The sequence below is a fragment of the Erythrolamprus reginae genome, chromosome 1, assembly GCF_031021105.1.
Source record: "Erythrolamprus reginae isolate rEryReg1 chromosome 1, rEryReg1.hap1, whole genome shotgun sequence".
NCBI classification, from domain to species: domain Eukaryota; kingdom Metazoa; phylum Chordata; class Lepidosauria; order Squamata; family Dipsadidae; genus Erythrolamprus; species Erythrolamprus reginae.
Genome location: NC_091950.1, coordinates 24984389 through 25003785, shown reverse-complemented (window position 1 = coordinate 25003785; position 19397 = coordinate 24984389). Strand labels below are relative to the sequence as shown.

Here is a 19397-nt window from a genome sequence, read left to right as displayed (position 1 = left end):
TAAAAAAAAAAAAAATCCCAACCCTCCCACCTCTTTTAAGATGGCCGCTCCCCGTCTTCACCGCCAGAGCTCAAGAAGGCCCCGCCAATCCCACGGGCGGACAATCCAAGCCACGATCCGGAGTCCAGCTTGCCCCCACCCCCACCCGTCGCTTGTTTCCACCAATGAGAAACCCCAGTTGGCTCGCGCTGGGCCGAAACGGCGATGTTCGGTTGCCTGCCGCCGTCCGAGCGACAGGCCAAGCATCCAATCAGTTTCCAGCGTCGGGAAAGGAGTCGAGGGGGAGGAGCGTTTCCCAGCCGCCATTTTGTGAGTCTATATAACACGTAGCCGTTGGATCCGCTCCTGCTACTCCGGCGCCTGCAGTCCCGCTTCCCTTCGGGTTGCCTTCGTGTGCCATGGACGGGTAAGCAGCAACAACGACGAGGTCGCGGGGACGGTATAAAGTTGTGAGGCGATATAGTTTCGGGGAAATGAGGCGGCCGGGTCGCCTCACTTGAGGCGAGGGAGCGGCCGCTCTCCGTCCGGCGTGTTGTGAGAGAACTCAGGCGCGCAGGGGAAGGCGGAAACTAGGCCAACTCGCACCAGGGCAAAAAAACTTTGGCCGAGTTCTGGGAAACGGGATTGAAAAGAGACCTGGGGACGACGCGTACAGTCATTCGCAAGGCTTCCCTCTACGGGAATTTTACCCTCCTCCCTCCCCCCCATCAAAGTTCTGCACCGCCATCACTTCCCCCTCCCCCCCTTTTTCCTCGCTCGCGGGCTCCGCGCGCGTGCGCGCCAGCCACGCTTCCCGCGCGCGACCTAAATCTGAGTACAGTACTGTATTCTGGACCTCGAGTTCTCGTCTTTTTCCAGTCCTTTTCCGCCCCAGCATTTCCCGCATATGATTCGTGGTTGTTCTCAACGTGGTCTCCCCCCCCCCCCTCCGGTTGCTCTATAATTTAGGAATGTGCTCGGTTTGGTGGTGGTGGTGGGAGAGGAAGCTCGTGTTGTTTCCGACCTGGGGTTTGCCGGGTTAGAGTAACTGTCCCGCGGTTTCACCTCCTATTTCATAGAAACAGAAGATTGACGACGGAAAAAGACCTGTATTTTATCTTAGGATGGATATATGTTTATCCCAGGCATGTTTAAATTCAGTTACTGCGGATTTACCAACCACGTTTCCTAGAAGTTTGTTCCAAGGATCTACTACTCTTTCAGTAAAATCATTTTTTCTCACGTTGCTTCTGATCTTTCCCCCAACTAACCTCAGATTGTGTCCCCTTGTTCTTGTGTTCACTTTCCTATTAAAAACACTTCCCTCCTGAACCTTATTTAACCATTTAACATATTTCAATGTTTCGATCGTGTCCCCCCTTTTCCTTCTGTCCTCCAGACTACAGATTGAGTTCACGAAGTCTTTCCAGATATGTTTTATGCTTAAGACCTTCCACCATTTTTGTAGCCCGTCTTTGGACCCCTTCAATTTTATCTATCTTTTTGTAGGGGAGGTCTCCAGAACTGAACACAGTTCCTCCTCTTCTCTCTCCCCCCCACCCCGTTTTAATCAAAAGTCCCAAAGGAGTGAATTGCTCAACGTTTCGGATATGGGCGGATATGGACCCGCCCGGTCCTCTCCCCTTTTCCTCGCTTCTCATTTATTTTTTTTTTAAAAATCAACTCTCCAGTTAGTTGCTGCTGGGTTCGGCTGCCTCGTGCTATGGCCACGCCCCTTCCCACATTTGGCCGCCTTCCGTCGCCCGGATATTAATTGGCCTAAAGGGTTTCTCCCCCCCCTTTTCTGCCTCCGCCCTAATCCCCACTCTTGCTTCTCTTATGTCTTAAAAAGACCAAATAATTCTGGAGAGAGGCGAAGAGACTTAAACCACGTGCATTAAAGAAAATAGGTATATTCCCCCCCTTTTTTTTTACACGGGCTTCATGCTTTGGGGAATGCAGAACATGATACCATGGTCTTTTGAGACTGAAGGATGCCAATGCATGTATGTATGCTGAACAGTGACCCAAAAAAGTTGGAGGCATGTATGGAGAGTTAAAGTATGTTTGGAATTTTTTTTTTTTTTTAAATGGGGTGATTGGACATGGACACAATTGGTGGATCCATTTAGCTTAAAAGAGTAAGTTGTGGAGGGGAAGATAAGTGATGTGGGGGAAATGAAGATAATTTGTATAAGCTTTCTAATAAGTTACCTTTGAATGTTCAGTTGTGATGCAATTCCTGATGATGATGTGATGTTTTGTATTCAGAGTAGGTTCTTTCATCTAATTGATTTTTATTCCGTGACACCCACCTTTTAAAAATCAAAGTTGCATTTGAATCCTAGGTCACTTGCCTTAATTTTTTTTCTTGTTTCAAATATTTTCTGAGTGAAACCTAGTAATGTCCTTCTCCCTTCAATGCAGTTCCCTATCACATCGTTATTCAAATAATTTAATTTTGCTCATTAAAGGCTTAAGAACAATTAACAATTGTAATATGAAATCTGCAGTGTATTGTTTATGTATTTCTGTTCATTTTAAAAATGAAACTCCTGTAAAAAAAAAGCAGGGAGCAAGTTTACATATATTTTGTATTATTAAGACCAGCTCAGGTATAAATAGCTAATGAATCATTATCCACCAACTAATACCTGCAGAAAACCCAAAGTAAATGGAATCAACAAATACTGATTTTTTAAAAAGCCCAAATGTGAAATTTCTGACCCTAGCAGAATATTTTAAAGAGGCCTATAGGATACCTGGAAAACTATAAGCTGGGTAGTTCTAAGGCTAAGCAAACTGTCAGTAGCAGAAAGAAAAATAAACAACGCATAGTGAACAAACATTCCTAAAAGAATTGTCTTCTATAAGGATAAACTTTGTTCCATTATTTGATTGTGTCAGCAACACTTTTCAATATGCTGTACTTGGATTTTCACAAGGTCTTTAATGAAGTTCTTCATTAAGGGCTCTTGAGTAAACAGTAGTGGTCATGAGATAAAAGAGCCTGTTTTGAAGGCAGAAATGAAGAAAATAAGATGTGTGTTGATTGTGGCAGGCAAAAAGGGATCATTGTTGAGACTGGTGCTGTGAGGCCAATCAAAATTGTTTGTGAAAGTATAAAGAATAATTTCTGCAATAATAAATTAGATGGTGTCTATATTGCCAGTGTCGCTTTTTATCAGTCAGCTTCTGAAGCTAAAATGGATACAGTAAACGTTTTGGTGACTTAATACAGGGGTCCCCAACCTTTGATCTCTGGACTGGCATCAGGCCATGCATGGCATGCTAGAAACCGGGCCAGGCAGACAAGCAAAGTTGCATCTGCTGGATGCAAGCTACACATACAACTACATCCCCTCCAGTCTATGAAGAAAACTTCACGAAACCAGTCCCTGGCGCCAAAGGCTTCTGACTTATTTTTTACATTTTTACACCTTATTTTTCAAGAAAAGCTATAGAAAAATGCACTGATGGTATGCAGTAGTTTGCAATTGTTTTTGGTGGTGTTTCTGAAAGGATTTATCAGTCATGAAAATACTAAATTTGTCAGACACCATAGAATAATGGTTCATGTCCCTGGGGTATTGGGCATTTCCATAATCCATCTAACCTAAATAAGAGCAAGAATTGTGGGAGATAGAAATCAAACATCTGTCGTATTATGTAGTGGGATACCAATTGTGTAGCATATATCATTGAGTTTAATATCTGTAATGACCCAGGCTGATTAAAGCAAATAAACAGCAATAAGAACAATCGTGACATTTCTTCAAAGAACTTAAAGCCTTTTATGCAGCCTTTGTTCTTTCCCCATGTATTTCTTTGTCCTTGTGACTACTACTTCAGCTTCATTCATGGAAATTCTTATGTGCAGTGCTAATGCTGGGAAAGGGGTGTGTAATATGTGCATGCAGGGGCAGTGTCTGTTCCCTTAGGGCTGCCCGGCTGCCGAGAGAACATAGGATGTGTTGAAACTGTTGCAGGCTCCAGAGTGAGGGCTGATGAGTTCATTAAATCCAGGATATAAAAAAAACCTTACTTAATGCATCAGATTTAAAACAAAGGGTGCAGCCTTGTTATTTAGTCTTGAAAGTCAGGTTTTAGATGTAGTTATACATCTGCAGGAACAATTAACCTTGTACTACCATAAAGCTTAATTTGATGTGGGAAGCATTATCATATTCAAAAGCCTACTTCTCTGAACTATATAGAGTTGGGTGGAGTACCTTTTTTCAAGTTCAGAAGAATTTATTTCATTCAGTTTCTCCAACTTGTTTTAAGCATATGGAGATGTGGCTTTTATGTATTGAAATACTGTATATTTGGCTTGAATGTAGTCTGAAGTCTTAATTCTTAGGAAGAACCATTTTTGTGGTATTTGCAGTAGTCTTACTGGGAGATATGTATCTTCCTTTTTAAGCCTGTATTGTCTGCTACAATACATTTCGCTTTATTTTAATTCACATATATTTGATGTATACATGTAAATCGTCTAACTATATAATCTTTTCCTTTTTTTACAGCATTGTCCAAGATATAACAGTTGGAACAAAGGTAGGTTTTTTTAATTCCTCATTTTTTCAGCAACTACATGTTGTAAAACCATTCTCACACAATCAAGCTATTTTAAGACCTAGGTTTCTGAATGACTTTATTAATGAAATGAGATTTCTATTGTAATTATCACATTGATATTGTGTAGTGCTTTTTTTGGGAGGGGGGGGGTTGCTATATTCCAGGGGGACAGATTTCATGAAGACATTTTTGGAACATTGCTAATACTGCACAGACTTTTGGAAAGCAACTTCCCCTCATCCAATCTTCTAGACTGAAAAATTCCAAAAGAAAATATTGCATTATTTGCAAAGTATGCAGAGTAATAGTGGAATTAGAGAAGAACGTGCCAGAATTGTGTGAATATTTGGACTTCAACTCCCAGAATTCTGGCTGGGGAATTCTGGGAGTTGAAGTCCAGATATCTTCAAGTGACCAAGGTTGGGAAACACTGGCTTAAGGGATATTTGATGATATGTAAGAAGTCTTTGATAGATTAGTGCAAAGAAGGTAACTCAGTTTGATAAACAATAACTCAGTTTGATAAACAGTTCTGTTTGTGGGAAATAATTTTTTTAAACTTTCAAGTTTTCTCAGTGCTTATTGAGAAGTCTGCTGAAAGGCAGGTTCTTAATTAAAAACTAGTCAAACATCTTTGAACACAACAAAACATGATCTGGATATTTTTGGCCCTAGATTTATCACCATTAATTATAGAGATGACAATTGATGAGTAAACACATATCAGCAAAGGTAATGAGAAATAGGTGTTCGGAGAATGCATCTCATCTCTTGGCTGTGGAACATTAATGTGTTGCTACTGTGTTTTTCCCAAAATAAGATAGGGTCTTATTTTCTTTTGATCCATGAAATATGGCCATGTCAGGCTGTGAGATGTGCATCTTACCGGAGTCTGGTAGCTCCATCGCATCTCTTGGTCAGTCTCTACAGGGAAACATCTTGCATGGGTAAAGAAAAACTTCTCGTGAGTGTGAGCAATTAATAATTTCTCGTATTCCCCCCAAAATGATTTATTTGCTGTGCAAGGTGCTTCCTTGCAGAGACTGGCTAAGAGATGCGACAGAGCTGCCAAACTCTTGAAAGTTGCGCATCTTGCAGTGGGGTGCAATTTGGAGATGGCAGGGTGGGGGTGGGGGTGGGCAGGCAGGGTCGCAAGACATAAACCATGACTGGAAGCCACTGGAAGTAGAGAAGAGGTCGGTTGGGCCTGCCACTGGATGCTGGGGCAGAGAGGTGGCAAAAAGAGCTGCAGTTCCGTATGGAGCTGGAATCATAGAGTTGGAAGCGCACTCCCAAAGCGGACACTCCTGGAAGACGCAGCAGCAGGCAGCCTCTTACCACTTGGTCGGGGTGAGGTGTTCTGGCTGGGTGGATACTATGGGGCAAGAGATGCCTGCTCTCTTGCAAGTGAGGTGGAAGTTTGCAGGCAAGGGGCATGGATGGGAGGCAGGCTAGCTCCAAGAACACTGGGGAGATATAGAAAGAAGAGGCAGCTCAGCTGATCTGCAAGTCCTGATTATGGGGCCCTGCTGCCATTAGCTGACCAGGGAAAGGCTGCCTCCTGTGCTGGCAACGCCCACCCCAAACTTCAGGCTTGTTTTCAGGACATGGCGCATTTTCAGGGAAATACGGTGTCTATGAAATGTGAATCTTCTGGTCAGCAAGATTTCCAGTCAATTAAATTTATTAGAATTATATTCAAATTGGTAAGCAGGAAGGGAAGGGTGTTGTGATTAAAATCTGAATTGTGGAGGAAAAAAACTCTTAATTTTGAAAATTATGCTATACTGGTTATGTTGAAGGCTGCTTGAATTCTGAAATAGTTGAAATGCTTGGGGTATTTTGTACAGCTTTTTTCAATTGTTAAAAGATTTATTTTACCGAAGAAGAGTTTCTCAAGTGAAATTTAAAAATCCAAGAAGTTAAATAATAAGCAATTTTGATTGCAGAGAAGAGCAGCAAAGATGAAGGATATGAAAGCTAATCCATATAATGATCAACTTAGGAAGCTACATATGTTTAGTCTAATGAAGAGGTTTCGGGATGACATGATAGCCATCTTTCAATACTTAGAAGGGTTGTCACAAGGAAGAGGAACTGATCTGTTCTTCAAAGCAGCTGAGGGCAGGACAAGGGGTGATTGGTGGAAGCTCCTCAGAGGAAGATCCAACCTGGAACTAAGGAGAAATTTCCTGATTGAACAATCATTGGAACAGCTTGCCTTCAGAGTGTTGTTGGAAATTTTCAAGAAAAGATTGGTCAACCATCTGAGATAGAATAAGGATTCCTGCCTTGGACAGGAGGCTTTTCGGTCTTATGATTCTATGGTTCTTGCCTCAGACTTCGATAAAGTATATTATAAAGTTGTGCCTCATATCATCTTTAACTATGGAAAATATAGTTCGCTGACTTGGCATGAAATTTATGCTCTCATTGCAAAAACAGACTTGGGATATCTATATTATTGCAGAAGTAGTTCAGGCTCAGTAAATGCGCTTCATTACACTCTGCCTTGACCTTGTTAGAGAGCATTCACTCTGTCAGGCTAGATAGACCTACTGTTGTACAGAGACGAGGATCTTTGCCATGGAAACACAGAATATGGCTTCAGGCCACAAGCCAAGAATGTTAGTGGAGACATTCCAGGCCTTAATGTGCATCTTCAGTTCTATTACAAGTTGGCTCTTGGTGGGCCTGCTGTAACAGGCTTTACCACATATGTGAGCCACATGTGTTGACATAAAGAAATATTAACTAATGCTTCTCAGTTTGAAAATATGGAAAGCATGTGGAATAAGCATCTTTGTCAGTTTTCTGCAAAAATTAACCCTTTAATTCATGAAAAAAAATATGGCTATTTAATTTTAAAATGAGAAATGAGATGATAGGGGGAAAGACAAAGTTAAACTAGGCTTAAATATTTGACTGCTATATTCACATAACTGCTGGTGGAATTGTGTTTTAGAAAGCCACTTTGTGTTAATTGGCTAGTGTTAATGAGGGTTTTAGTTTTTGTTAGTCACCCCACTTCATTTGTAAGGTCCGTAGACATATAAATTTTACATAAATTCATAAACGTGTGTTATGGCCGAACATATTAACTCTTCTTATGACTTCATGTTATAGGCTAGTTTAGATGAAATGCGGAATCAAATTATTCTAGCCTAATTCAGTACTAAATCCAATGGTTGTTTTGCAAATTAAGGAGCATTTTAGAATTGTAGTTATCTTCCAGAAATCTGAATGGTTAAGATTAAAACATTTTTTGTATCCCTGAAGTTTAACAAGAAAGGTATCTTTGTCTCAATAAGAGGCTAGAAGTAGATAAACAGGTATCAAGTAAAGGAACATTCTACTCAACAATAGTTCTGATAACCTTGAAAATTTATTTATTTTCCTTCATGGTGGCGATAGCAGCCATGCATGGGTTAATCCTGTCTGCTCGGTGATTGGTCTGAGCCTGCCAAAGCTTCTGCTTATGTTGCTGATGTACTTCCTGGCTCCAGTTCTTTTTCTCAGTGGCTCAGCTAGGACAGTTATGCTACAGCTCCTCTTAGTCTAGGTGTAGTTTGAAAAGAAAGAGAAGTTTTCAAGTGAATGATTACTCCTTTTGTAAGGTTGTTCCAATCTTAAGTCTTGGGCATTACTGGAGTGCGAGCAGCTGCTAGCGCCCTCAAAGGGGGAGGGAATTTTATAGCAGTAAATAATTCCTTTTCATCAGCTTCCCCTCTCCTCATTCAGACCCTGTGGAACTCTCAGGGTCTCAAAAATGCTGCTGAATTATCCTCAATTTCCCTCAATTCAACTCCAGAAGGAAATACCAGCAACAGCCCCCCTCTTTGGCGGGTGGACAGTCGTGCCTACCATTTTGGATTTGCCAAAAGCCAGGCGGCAATAGTAATAGCATACACACTTTGGGCCTGTGGCCTAGGCACTAGCAGCAAAGCTGCAATTGCAGTGAGTCAATACTCAAACTTTTAAAAAACAACTGCAACCGCTCCTTTGTCCTCACCACAGACACCAGTCTTATAGGATCTGGTGGGTTCACCTGGAATCACAGATAACACAAGGCTGATGGTCCAAGGAAGAGAGCAAATTCAGCATCAGTATGCTGGAGCTGAAAGCTATCTAACGCTTCAGCATTTCCAACACCATCTCTCCAGACATCATGTCTTGTTAACGACCGACAAAATCATGGTCAAGAACTCATGTAAATTGACATGGTGGGATGAAGTCCAAAACATTAATGTTGGGAGCTCAACAGATTAGTTCATGGGCAGAAATCAACCTCCTATCTCAGTCTCAGTCCTAATACCTTGCGTAGATAAGTGGCAGCCTTGGCAACTGTCATAAAAGGAGACCCTTATGGATCAATATCCCATAACCCACACATTAAAAGGTTTCTTCAAGCCGCTACACTTATTGCCCCACCGCTAATAGATCATTACCCAACTTGGGACTTGCCCAAGATATTGAAATCCCTAACAGTGGGCCCGTATGAGCCACTCAGAGAAGCCTCCTTATGTAATCTCACATGTAAGGTGGCATTCTTAGTGGCAATTACATCAGCCAGGAGGGTGTCTGAACTAGCAGCTCTGTCAATTCAGGAGGATTTATGCATTTTCCATGCAGACAAAGTGGTATTACGCTTGGGTCCCAGTTTTTTGCCCAAAGTCAACACAACATTTCATCCCCATCTTTTGTGCGCACCAAGTACATCCTAAAGAAAAGACCAGACATACATTGGATGTGCGCAGGTCACAGCATATATACATTAGGCACAAGGAGGACTTCAGGAAGTCTGAGGCTTTGTTTATATCTTAATGCATATGAAATGAAAGCTAAAATACCTCCTTCATGGCTTACTGCTCATTCAACTAGAAGCACAGCTGCAACTTGGGCAACCCAGGCCTTGCTCAAGGAGGTGTGCTGGCCTTCTCCCACATCGTTTGTACGTCATTACAAAATTGATTCATATGCATCAGCAGAGATAGTATTTGGCGACAGGGTTCTTCAACAAGTAGTGAGAGATTGAGACCACCAAAGTACAAGGCCATCCCATTGTGGACATTAAGTTTATGTATATCCCATGCATAGCTGCTATATCCACCATGAGGGAGAAGGGCGTTGGTCCTACCTCATACGCCTCTTCTACGATGGTGGATATAGCAGCCAGCCCCTCCCTTGTCTGGGTGTTGAGATTGTATATTATAATGGCTGTAGCACAACTTTGCTTAGTTTCGAACTGGGACCAGAAAGTATGTCAGCAACTTAAATAGAAGCTTTGGCAGACTCAGTCCAATCATCGAGCAAAGAGGATTAAGCCATGCATGGCTGCTATATCCACCATTGTAAAAGAGGTGTATCAGGTAAGACCAACGTCCATTTTTCAATAAAGCAAGCTTTATAATCTAACCAAGCTTGTGTCAATTTTTACAATTAGACCAGAGCCAAGTGTTTGTGCTGGAGCCCTGCTGCTACATACAGTTATTTTTGGGTGGGATGTTGTCATAATTGAACCAATTTGAGCTGAAATTAATGTTCATAGTTTCATTTGTAACTGCCAGTCTTTTGATTCAGTGTGATAAGAATTGTCGCCACATCTATCTTTGTCTATCCTGTATCATATCAAAACAGACATCCTGTTGGGGTCCTAGTAGCACAATGTTTTCATTTCCAACATTATCCAGTGGAACAGATTGGAAATTTCAACAGAAACATTTAACTAGACTAGACACTGCTATGTTGCAGTTCATTTTGCCATAGTATGTTGAATATTTTGTAGTCTGATTTGTGCAAACTTAGTAAACGTTTAACAATAAATGTGCATGAATATGTAAGCAAATTCTGTGTTCCTTGTAATGAAATAAAATCATTAAAACTTGGTTTGGAAGAGAATCTTGCAGTGCAATGCGCTTGTAAATGTTAGCAGCTGTAAATCTAGGTGTGGCGTTCTGTATCAGACAAGAAAGACTGCATAACTTTGATTATTCTGAGTTCAAGAACTCTGAGCCATTTGACAGCCCCACCCTTCAGATCCATTCAGGGTAGAGGTTTATTTTATGACTTGTCTCTATAGTAACTGGAAGGGTAAGGCCAAGCCTGAGAAGGCTAAGGAGGGTAATACAGCAGAAGAGAATTGTGCTATTGAGCAGTCAAGAGACCTTGATGAAAGATAGGACAAAAATTGATTAACAGCTGAGGACCCAACAGGACCAACAGTTGAAGAGGTGGGGAAGGACGCCCATTGTCTTCCAGATTTGCAAAATTCCCAAGCACCAACGATAATGATAAGAGTGTATGGAAAGTCTACGATATTATAAAAGGCATCAGTTCTATCCCTTGCTTAAAATTGATCTACCTCTTTACTTTGAAGTAATGAATACTATGCTCCAAGTTTGAATGTGCATGTACACACACCCACCTCTAAACAATAAAGGTAGGGAATGTGATCCAAGAATATAGCATTTGTATTAGAATTTTAGAAGATGTCTTGGCTTAGCTGGAGTTAGTAGAGCACATAATTCAATCTAAAATCATTGGAGGCAAGTTTTCTAATCTAATCCAAATATTAATCATGTTCAATGTATGCCATAGCCAGGAATCTTTTTCTGCCCACATTGAAAATCTCAGAAAAAAAATTAGTTATAAATAATAAAAGGAGAGATTTCTGGTTTTAAAAGTGGTTTATGTTATTTTGTTCCTCAATACTGTATTCCTCAATCAGCCAATGTGGCTGATTTTTTTAAAATCATTGGGCATGGTTAGTATTGGAATTGGGAACCAAATAATGGCAAGGATGCATGCTTAGAGAGGAAATGGTTAGAGGGGAACCATAGTTTAAACCCAGCAAATTGCATGATGTCTCCATGAGGTTACCTTGAGATAAAAGCAGTTTCTTGCATTCTTAAGTTGCAGATGAAAGTTGTTGTAAAATTAATTCATAGTAGGATTGAGCATTTCTGTTTTAATAGATTTTTTTTGTTTGTTTGGTTTTTTGCTTTAAAAACAAAATGATGCTAAAATAGGTTTATATAAAAATACTTTAGCCCAGGTTTTTATTAAAATTTGAAATGTTTTGCTTTTTTACTGCAGTATGGACAAGTGCTTCTAGCTTATTTGTCCAGCTGTTCTAAAATGTTCTAAACTATCAGAAACATTTAATAAATGTGTACATCAGCACTTTTCTGTAAAAAACTAGGGTATTCATGGAATGGAAACATTGTTTTATTTCAAACTTGGAACAAATCACTGCATTCCATAAGTTCTGCTGGGGTCAGACCTTGCTTGGCAAAACTGCAACTGTTTTCAAGAGTCTGATAAAACAAAATCCAGACACTGGTAGGTCAAGGCTGCTGGGCCCTGAACCCTTCCTCATCTGAGTTGCTTTCTGCATGGCCCAGCCTAGTGGCTCACCTACCCCCAAAATTTCCTAGCACTTATTCTTTATTTCATTTTTTCAGACAATGGTAGTATTTCATTGCTGCATATGGCACTAGCCTCGCCTTCAATCTTCTCAGCACCTTCCCTGACTCTCCTTAGCTGCCACCAGCCAACAAAGAACCCATTTTAACTCTGATTTTGTTTTAGAGATATAGGGAGTCTTAACTTACAGCCATTTGTTTAGTGACCATTCGCAGTTACAACAGTCTTGAAAGAAATGACTTGCGTTTTCCCCCCACAAATGGCCATTGCAACATCCCTGTGGTCGTGTGATAAAAACTTGGCCATTTGGCAATTGGCATGTATTTATCCCTGGGTCATGTGATCACCTTTCTGATCTTCTGACAAGCAAAATCAATGTGGAAGCTAGAGTCACTTTAATAAGCATGTAACTAACTTGACATCTGTGGCAAGAAAAGTTAAAATGGAGGCAAAATTCAACTGTCTTCTTTAGCAATGCAAGTGTTTGACTCATTTTTTGTAGTAAATGAAGGACTTGCCTGCACACAATGCAGGTGTCACTAGTTGAGTGGATTACATATACAGCATAACTGTATTTTGGAATGCTGCTTTTCTGGGGGTGGGGTGATATTAAAATGGAATTTTCATATAGAAATCACATTTCTTGATATGAATTTTTTGTGCAAATGTTACAATCTGTGGAAACTGTTTTTGAGGCAGCAATAGAGAAAATAGATATTGGCTGCAAAATTTAAGGCAATGCCCTCTATTATTGCCATGACTAACTGCAAACTCCTGCACATTACAGGAGATTTCAAGGTACTGTTCTTCAGCAGCAGTGGCCATCCTTTCAATATACATTCCAGAGTGTGGCCAGGATATTATCATGCTGGACATGTGATGACTTAATTGGGCCTGTGAATGAAAAGTGATTTGACACACTTTAATCTCATTTTTTTTTACATGTAGGCGTTACTAAATCACTATTACTGAGAAAGCAAATGGGATTTAGTAAGGGCAGGCAGAATCCTGCCATTTACTCATTCAACATGCTCATCCAAAGATGCTATGATTAGAAAGCTCCAATGTATCTAATAACTTGCAGGCCCTGTTAGTCAATAATTTTCTCTAATTTCCCTTATCTGCCTTCTAAGTACAAATGAGCGTCTAGAGCAGGGGTGTCAAAGTCTGTTTAACTGAGGACTGCATCCAGGGTTGTGTTTGACCAGAGGGCAGAGTAGGCATGGCCAGCTCACCATCACTCATATTGAAGACGCCTATGGTGGCCTGAGAGGACTCAGGAAAACCTGGCTCTGTTTTGAGCTGCAACAGCTTCCTGCAAACGGCTCTCAGTGCGGCCCTCCTGAGTTCCATGTTTGCTGGCAGATACACCAGGGGCCAGTCCTTCACTGTTTTCGGTGGGGGTGGGTGGGCCAGATCTAAGCACCCCGCTGGCCTTGAGTTTGACACCCCTGGTGTAGAGAAATGATACTATTTTTGCAAACATGCAGCATGTATTCTCTAACCTTCGGCTTCAATTTAGATATCTCACCAATCTGATTGACTATCAGGCTTTGTCCAAATTTCTGCTAAATTAGATAGGTATTCCTCTTACAATAAGAGGTGGGTAATTTAATGCCAAGCTTTTTCTGCCTGAGAAAAAACTTAAACTTAAAAATATTCCCAGACCTATTTGCATCTGAAGATTTTAACCCCCTAACTTTCATATCAACAGAGCAAGTAGATGTGATTTGTTAATTTTGTAGTGCAGCTTGAGTAACCGTGCTCCATAAATGCCTTCCCCCTTTTTGTCACCTTTGGGGCAAAGATGCTGCTTTTGAAAAATGCATTTTGAGAAAGAACTCAATTTCACATGCTTTAATTAGTTTTGCTGTCCATTTAAGAATTTCTTTTTTCATATGGGAGTAGTATCCCACTATTTCACTAATATTTCACTCAAATAAAACAAAATTGTTTCAAGGTGGATTGAATTTTAAGTCTTGACTTTACTTTCATGTTGCAAACTATGGCTCTTTGTCCTTCTCTTGTTTTAAGAGAGAAAGGCTGAAGCCTAAACAATCATTCAAATAAATTGTTTCTTTTCTTATATTTTCAGAATATAAATCTTACTCTTGGTTATGGGCACTGTTGGAGTTGCTCTATTCCTTGCTTGTATGGTTCTTAACATGTTTTTGCCAATTCCATTATATGTAGGGTTGAGTGGAATATCAAGCTTTCCCTTTACTTTCTCCACCCATCTCAGTTTCTCTACCACTTTAAATTCTTGTTTTCATAGCACCTGAATAGAAATTAGCAAAGTGCTGTCAACTTACTTTTTTTCCCCTTTCTGTTTCTCTTTCAGCGGGGATCTGACGAACTTTTTTCTACTTGTGTCACTAACGGACCCTTTATCATGAGCAGCAACTCTGCTTCTGCAGGTAACATTGATAGCCCCAAGAATTTTAACATTTCTTTAGCATTTACTTGCCAGGGGAAATTGACCTCTAAGGCAACCTGAATACTTCATCCAGTCACTTAGGTAACAACTGGCTCCAAAGGACCTTTTGCTGCCATTTATTAAAGAGTTTCAGCAGTCTAAATTCCCTAGTGCTGATACTTAAAATTATGTCTCAAAGTTTATATAGGTGATTAATGCAGGTGAAATATTTTGCATAGCCTAGCAGAACAAGTAACAGCCATTTGCAGAGAAAAGCAAATTATTGCAAAATGGACTTGTCTTCATGTAAGGGTTATTTTCTGAATACAGTATGTGACATACACTGGTAAGATCACTGTATAAAGAATATTTTTCGATGTTTTGCAACTGAATAGTATTTGTTTTAAATGGACTGGAGGTTTTATTTTGGTTTTGTTCTCCTGACCTTCACTGTTGGGCCTAGTCTTGTTTCATCAGAGAACTCTTAAGACTAGCTTTTGGGCATTCTGTTGGAAATCCCTGTAGCTGCAAAATGATTTTCTTCTGAATATTTAACCATGTCTTACAAAGCCAGTCAATATTTACTGGTCTGGCATTTGCTTACTTACTTGTTTGTTTAAAGAGATCGCTTGGCACTGGGCGGCTTAAAGAATAGAAAACAAAAAAAGCATGTCCAGACACAGCCTACACCAAATTATACAAAAAACAACGAATAGCACTTCTACAACCTCTTTACCCCAAAACCCCAAGTTTTGAAGACATTTGAAAAATCAGGAAGATGGTTACGTGATTTTGGGGGTGGGTGGGGGTGGAAAAGGGAGGATATTGTCCCAGAAGGCAGGTTTCATGAGAGAACATCCTTTCTAGATCCTGATGGATGGCATCAAGCTCACCAACTATGCCTGATCTTGCCAGTTAAGCAAGATGATCTTTCAAATAATCCAAAGTGATAACCAGACCTTGAACTGTACCTGGAAACCATTTGATAACCAGTGAAGCAGTGGTGCAGCATGGACATACTGGGTCATGTCTAACACTACTGGCACCATTGCATTCTGGATCAGCTAATTATAAGTTTCTTATTTTTGCTTGTTTGCTTGCCTTGTACGTTCTGTTGCTGGTATTAGTCTTTAGAACTAGGTGACTGAATTAAAAGTAAAATTAAATTATAAAGTTGCCCTCACTGTCTAGATCATGATAACTTTGGATTGAAACTATGCTTAAGTGCCTCATGCCCAACTCTATTGGAGTATAAAAATGCTATTGTATTGATCAACTATGTGATTATGGAAGCATTATGAAATTGCTGTTATTAGGGCTAGGTGATTAGCTAGTGAACATGTTATTAAGCTGTATGTAATAGCTTTACAGCACCATTGGTTGCCAGTCTTAAATTGCTACTGTTGGTTGTAAGTTGCCCTGCAGCAAACAGACATGGAGGTAAATCTATGTAGGAGGTGAAATTTCCAACTGGGTTTAAATTATGAGTAAGGTAAGGTAATTTTATGATTATCAGTATATACAGTGTACAAAATTATACAGTGTACAGGTTATTTTTGTATATACTGTACTTATGTAGCCATGTCAATATAATTAACCATATTAAGCAATGTCATTGGAATAAATTAGTCTATCCCATAAGTAACAGTTTTTGCTGATGTGCATATTTGGAAACTTGAAATTGTGTCATACAAATTTTCATCACATAGCTATTATGAGTTGATGTATACAGTATATACATTTACAAAATGGCTGCACTGGGGGAGAACTGTAAATAGTGTGCAAGATTAATACCCATGAATCCATTAGACTCCAGGGTATCCTGTAGCACTGTAATTTAACTTTGCTTTTTATGGCAAAGTAAAACAACTACCTGCCATTTTATTTTCTAAAAAGATGCCTGTAAATCTTACGAATAATGAAGCCCTGGGGAACTTTTATATTTTGTATTGGTTAATTTGATGTTCTATACCAGTTTTTAAATATGAGATAGGCTTAAAAATGAAAAATTGATGGGAGATGTATGCAAATACACTGGTGGGCATCACATTGTGCATTTCTACTATAATCTAGCAAACTGCAGAGTGGAGCCGATTAATTTATAATATGATTGGGCTTGCTAGAACCTCTTAAAAGGGAAGTTAATATATAGTAGTCTTTTGAACAGAAACAGTGAAGTGACTATGCAACTTTTTATTGTGTTCAATTTCTAGTCTGTGATAAATGCACTATTTGTCTTCATTATATCGGAAACCACCTATTATTGTGTAATCTTTTGTAGCCAATGGAAATGACAGCAAAAAATTCAAAGGTGACAGCAGAAGTGCAGGAGTTCCATCTCGAGTAATCCATATCCGTAAATTACCTAGTGACGTGACAGAAGCTGAGGTTATTTCCTTGGGTTTGCCTTTTGGGAAGGTCACAAACCTATTAATGTTAAAAGGAAAAAATCAGGTAAGCCGTTTTTAGATTTTTAAAAAACATAAATTAGTTTAGCTATTCCAAACCTTTTGATTCTATTTTGTATTTATTTGCCTATATGAGAACAGACAGCTTTTTAAAAATAAATTTACAGATTGTTATTAGAAATCTTTGTGCAAATGCATTTTTTTTGTTCCTTATAATCCTTTACCAGGCTTTTATAGAAATGAACACAGAAGAGGCAGCTAATACTATGGTGAGCTACTACACCACAATTGCTCCTGTCCTCCGGAGTCAGCAGATCTACATCCAATTTTCTAATCACAAAGAATTGAAGACAGATAATTCTCCAAACCAAGCAGTGAGTCAAAATTTAGAATATTACAAGCAAGAAGTTAATTTATAATGGAATTTATAACTGCTAAAGATCAGAAACTAATATTTTGAATATTTTTTCCTTCTTTGTTTTTATACTTTCAGCCTTTTCTTTGGTTTTCCTTTTTTCGTTTTCTTACTCAGTTAATTTCTATTTTTATCTTCATATCATTTTTAATTTTATATATACACGGGATAAATAAGACAAAGCTGTCACCCATTATTTAGCTTGTAATATGTTTCTTGTTCATTTTATTTATTTATTTATTATTTATTTATTTATTACTTAGATTTGTATGCCGCCCCTCTCCGAAGACTCGGGGCGGCTCACAACACGTGGAAACAAATCATAAATAATCTAAATTTTAAATTTTAAAGATTTTAAAAGACCCCATATACTAACAGACATAGACACAAGCATACCATATATAAATTAAACATGCCCAGGGGAAGATGTTTCAGTTCCCCCATGCCTGACGGCAAAGGTGGGTTTTAAGGAGTTTACGGAAGGCAGGAAGAGTAGGGGCAGTTCTAATCTCCGGGGGGAGTTGGTTCCTGAGGGTCGGTGCCGCCACAGAGAAGGCTCTTCCCCTGGGGCCCGCCAACTGACATTGTTTAGTTGACGGGACCCGGAGAAGGCCCACTCTGTGGGACCTAATCGGTCGCTGGGATTTGTGCGGCAGGAGGCGGTCTCGGAGATATTCTGGTCCAATGCCATGAAGGGCTTTAAAGGTCATAACCAACACTTTGAATTGTGACCGGAAACTGATCGGCAGCCAATGCAGACTGCGGAGTGATGGTGAAACATGGGCATACCTAGGTAAGCCCATGACTGCTCTCGCAGCTGCATTCTGCACGATCTGAAGTTTCCGAACACTTTTCAAAGGTAGCCCCATGTAGAGAGCATTACAGTAGTCGAACCTCGAGGTGATGAGGGCATGAGTGACTGTGAGCAATGAGTCCCAGTCCAGATAGGGCCGCAATTGGTGCACCAGGCGAACCTGGGCAAACGCCCCCCTCGCCACAGCTGAAAGATGTTTTTCTAATGTGAGCTGTGGATCGAGGAGGACGCCCAAGTTGCGGACCCTCTCTGAGGGGGTCAATAATTCCCCCCCCCCCCCAGGGTAATGGACGGACAGATGGGATTGTCCTTGGGAGGCAAAACCCACAGCCACTCCGTCTTATCCGGGTTGAGCTTGAGTCTGTGATTATTTCCCCATGATTATTTATTTGTTCATTTTGTATAGCAGCCAATGTCTTATTTACAGTATAACATATCTCATTAGCCTTCCCTTTCAATTTATGCTGTCACAGATGTCCTGATATGGCATATCACACCAGCCCATCTGCCTCTCTAGTACCTCCCTCCTTGGTGTTGGTGTCTCTGGAGAGCATGTCTCACCAACTTGACTGCCCTCATCTTCTCAGACCCTTCCTCCATAGCTCCTTTGAATTACTGTTGCTAATGTCCTTAGACTCCCTCCACTCCTTTTTGATCTATGCTTGGATGAAAACACCAGAACCTGTATGTTTCATTTCTGACATGGACCACTTAAAATAAACTCTTTCATGTACTTGATCCACTGTCGAGATTTTACATCAACAACTCTGACATAAGAGGTCTGAAAAACAATAATACAAAAATGACAGGCTGAGAGAAGCTTATATGGGGATATATAATGAAAATGTTTTCTAAACTTTCTGGGTTGGCAGCCTGGCCCAGGGGGAGGGGTGTGTGTGAGGGCCAGGTGTATGCACACACGCACATCTTTCATTTGTGAGCAACAGGCGTGAGTCAAGCTATGAATATTAGTGCCCACCACGCATTGGCCAGCCCATCAGTTGCGAATAAGCCACGACCCGGTTGTGGGCTACAGCCCACAGGTTGGGGACTCCTGTAATAAAATAATTCTTGCTAAAGGCAATAATTTGGTTTGGAGTCTTGTTTTATAGCTACTGTGTTAAATAAACATGTATATGACTGCATGTTTTCCTATGTTTAATGGGATTTGGTGAGCCAGACCTATACTCCAACTTTTTAAAAATTAACCATGAAAACATTGTATTGCAGCTAATCTCATAATTATTGCTAAGGTGAAACATAGGTTAGTCCTTGGGTAACAACCGCTTGTTCAATGACAGCACTGAACGAATAGTCCTTAACAGCCCTGAATTGAGTAGTCCTTTAAACAGACATCCT

At 40.2% G+C, this 19397-nt stretch overlaps 1 protein-coding gene across 4 annotated transcripts in view; it reads left to right on the top strand.

The window, feature by feature from the left end:
- Nucleotides 1-271: 271 nt before the first annotated feature.
- PTBP1 (polypyrimidine tract binding protein 1) overlaps nucleotides 272-19397 on the top strand; it is a 38715-nt gene continuing 19589 nt past the window's right edge. Inside the window, exons 1-5 of one of the 4 annotated variants that reach the window (XM_070747361.1) lie at nucleotides 272-406; nucleotides 4509-4539; nucleotides 14327-14402; nucleotides 16683-16855; nucleotides 17037-17183. In XM_070747361.1, coding sequence (XP_070603462.1) covers nucleotides 399-406; nucleotides 4509-4539; nucleotides 14327-14402; nucleotides 16683-16855; nucleotides 17037-17183 — 435 coding nt within the window. In that variant the 5' untranslated portion in view covers nucleotides 272-398. The remainder of the gene's footprint in view (nucleotides 407-4508; nucleotides 4540-14326; nucleotides 14403-16682; nucleotides 16856-17036; nucleotides 17184-19397) is intronic. The other 3 variants (XM_070747352.1, XM_070747371.1, XM_070747380.1) reach the window with 3 other exon arrangements.